Source organism: Elephantulus edwardii, unplaced genomic scaffold (assembly GCF_000299155.1).
Source record: "Elephantulus edwardii isolate Elephantulus edwardi_28Jun2011 unplaced genomic scaffold, EleEdw1.0 scaffold00010, whole genome shotgun sequence".
Classification (NCBI taxonomy): Eukaryota; Metazoa; Chordata; class Mammalia; order Macroscelidea; family Macroscelididae; genus Elephantulus; species Elephantulus edwardii.
In genome coordinates, this window is record NW_006399760.1 from 1,034,454 (window position 1) to 1,037,112 (window position 2,659).

The 2,659-nt window shown below is 35.6% G+C and overlaps 1 protein-coding gene across 1 annotated transcript in view; it reads right to left on the reverse strand.

Moving 5' to 3' along the window:
- RAB3GAP1 (RAB3 GTPase activating protein subunit 1 (catalytic)) overlaps positions 1-2,659 on the reverse strand; it is a 132,924-nt gene that overhangs the window by 36,201 nt on the left and 94,064 nt on the right. Inside the window, exons 15-16 of the mRNA XM_006880807.1 lie at positions 1,806-1,860; positions 1,183-1,554 (exon numbers count right to left, since the gene is read on the reverse strand). Coding sequence (XP_006880869.1) covers positions 1,183-1,554; positions 1,806-1,860 — 427 coding nt within the window. The remainder of the gene's footprint in view (positions 1-1,182; positions 1,555-1,805; positions 1,861-2,659) is intronic.

The window sequence follows — 2,659 nt, forward strand, 5'->3', positions numbered from 1 at the left end:
GGAGTTTAGGGCTGTTGTACATAGGGTTGCTATGAGTCGCAGGCGACTCGACGGCACATAACAACAAACAACAACAACAAAGTTACCTTCATTTTCAAAACACACACATTTCAGAAGAAAAGCTGTGCCATCTGCATAAAACATATTGTTTATGAATCCTCCTCCAATACTGACGCTATATTCTTCTTTATGTTGTCCAGCTTCTCAAATGATTTATTTAGGATAAACTGAATAGATATGAGAAAAAGATAAAATCCTGACTCACACCTTTCCTAATCTTAAACCATGCTCCTTTTTTGTTTGGAAAGCTGCTTCTCAATCTGTGTACAGGTATTACATAGCACAATGAAGGGTTCTGGGTCTTTCAACTGTTACTCATAATTTATTATCACTCATAGTTGAATGCCTTGTCATAGTTTCTAAAACATAAAAAAACATTTTTCAGGTATTCTTTGCTTTCAGCTAAAATCCATCTATTTCAGCAATGATGCTGCTCATTCCATGAGAGCCCATCATTCAGAGGAGTATGAGTATCCTGTTCCTTTGTTTAGAAGTTCTGCTGAAACCTGTCCTTTGTAAGTATTATGTCCATCATATAATACCTGCTGGTATTTTAAGTACTGTTGGCACAGCTTCTTGCATCACAGCAACATATAAGCCACCACAGCAGAACAAACGGAGATAAATGGTTGTTATTTGGGTATGTTGTTTGTTGTTGTTGGGTGCTGTCAAATTGACTACAACTCCTAGTGATCCTAAGAACAAAGAATCTGTCCTTTACCCTTTCCTGTTGTCATCCTCATCATCTCAGATGTACTTGAAATCATTATTACAGTCACTATGCCAATCAATCCATCTTGTTGAAGGTCTCCCTCTCACATATAAAAAAAAAAATACCAGGCTAGGCAATCTCCTGTGTGATTTACAGGATCTGAAAATCAGTTCCACCTTGACAGCATGTAACAAGAGCAACAACCTATTAATCTGTATCTCAGCAAATGGTAAGAAAAGATTTAAAATTGATAGAAAACATCTATGTCACATACTACAATTCCTATCTAAAACCGAAACGCATATAAATCAGCAGGAAAAAGACAGTGACAACAAAATTTTAAAAAGCCACAACCCTTCACTAAACAAAAAACTTTACTGAACACCACAATCTTAAAATCTTTTTCCTACCTGGGTAACTGGAATGTAGAGAGGTTCCCCGTTATGCAGCAGTGTAAGCTTCCCATGCTGAATGAGGCGTCCTTCTGGTTTTAGATTTGCCAGGTCCTTGTGTCCTCCTTTCTTGCCACTCTCTTGAACATTGCCTTTAAGTTCTTCAGTATCACTTAGGCATTCAAAAAATTCTTCTTCACTGTCACTCCATGAATCCCAAGATTTCCCCACCTCTCCCCTTTCTTTATCTGTATCTTTCAGATTATCTGACTCCAACTGGTCTTCAGTTTTTCCAGGATACCCTGGATATGTGTTAATCATGCTATCTGAAGTACTTATCTTTTTCCCCTCATCACGTGCTTTCTTTCTTTCAATACAACAATTTAACATCTAGAAATAAAATAGAAATAACATTTAGATTTCAATTAGTAATTATAAAAAAACCCCAAACACACAACCCTTTATCTACTGAAAATTTAACATTTAATTCTCCACCCCTTCTGAAATTTTGCTTTGAGTGACAGTGATTCTTAGTAGCCTTCAGGAGCATAATCAAAATCGACTATAATCTATTATTACGTTAACTATTTTTAAAATTTTGACTAAATAAAGATCACATACTGGCACAAGGAAAATTTTACCTGTAGCTTCTGATGCAGTAAACAGCATCTTAGATCTGGGGCCCCACTTGTTAATCTATCAAATAAACAGGAGGAAAAGGAATCTTAATTTTAGTAAAATTGGTTTAGATATGCATTATTTTCATATTGTTCTAAGTTTCTAGCCTGAAAAGAAATAAAAACTAGATTTCTTTGAGTCAGGTAATCAAATTCCAAAAAGAAGTCAGTTACTCATTTTGCTTTGTTCTCCTGGTCCACAAATTATCAACAGCAAGAATAATAGTTACTTCTGTTCTCCTGGTCCACAAATTATCAACAGCAAGAATAATAGTTACTTCAAGACATAATGGCAAAGTAATGATAGCTCTCACTGGGAAAAATCAGTTAACAATTGGCTTCTTATCTTTCTGATTTTTTTTTCTATACATACAGCAGCATAATAAGAACTATTGTTTATGAAATCCTATATATTACAATATATATAATTCGCTCAGCATTTCTTAAGCTCAAGGAACTGAAGAACAAATTTAAACCTCGAGTTGCTATAATCAAGGATGCTTTCGGCAGATTGTTAAATGATCCAGGAAGTATCAAAAGAAGATGGAAAGAATATACTGAGTCACTGTATCGAAAGGAATTGGCAGACACAGCAGAATTTCATGAAACAACATATGAGCAAGAGCCTATGGTGATGAAAAAGAAGTTCAGACTGCTTTGAAGTAAATGGCAAAAAATAATGCTCCAGGAATAGATGGTTTACCAATTGACATATTTCAGCGAACAGATGCTGCCCTGGACATGCTCACCAAGTTGTGCCAAGAAATCTGGAGAACAACCGCTTGGCTAACTGACTGGAAGAGATCTATATTTGTTCC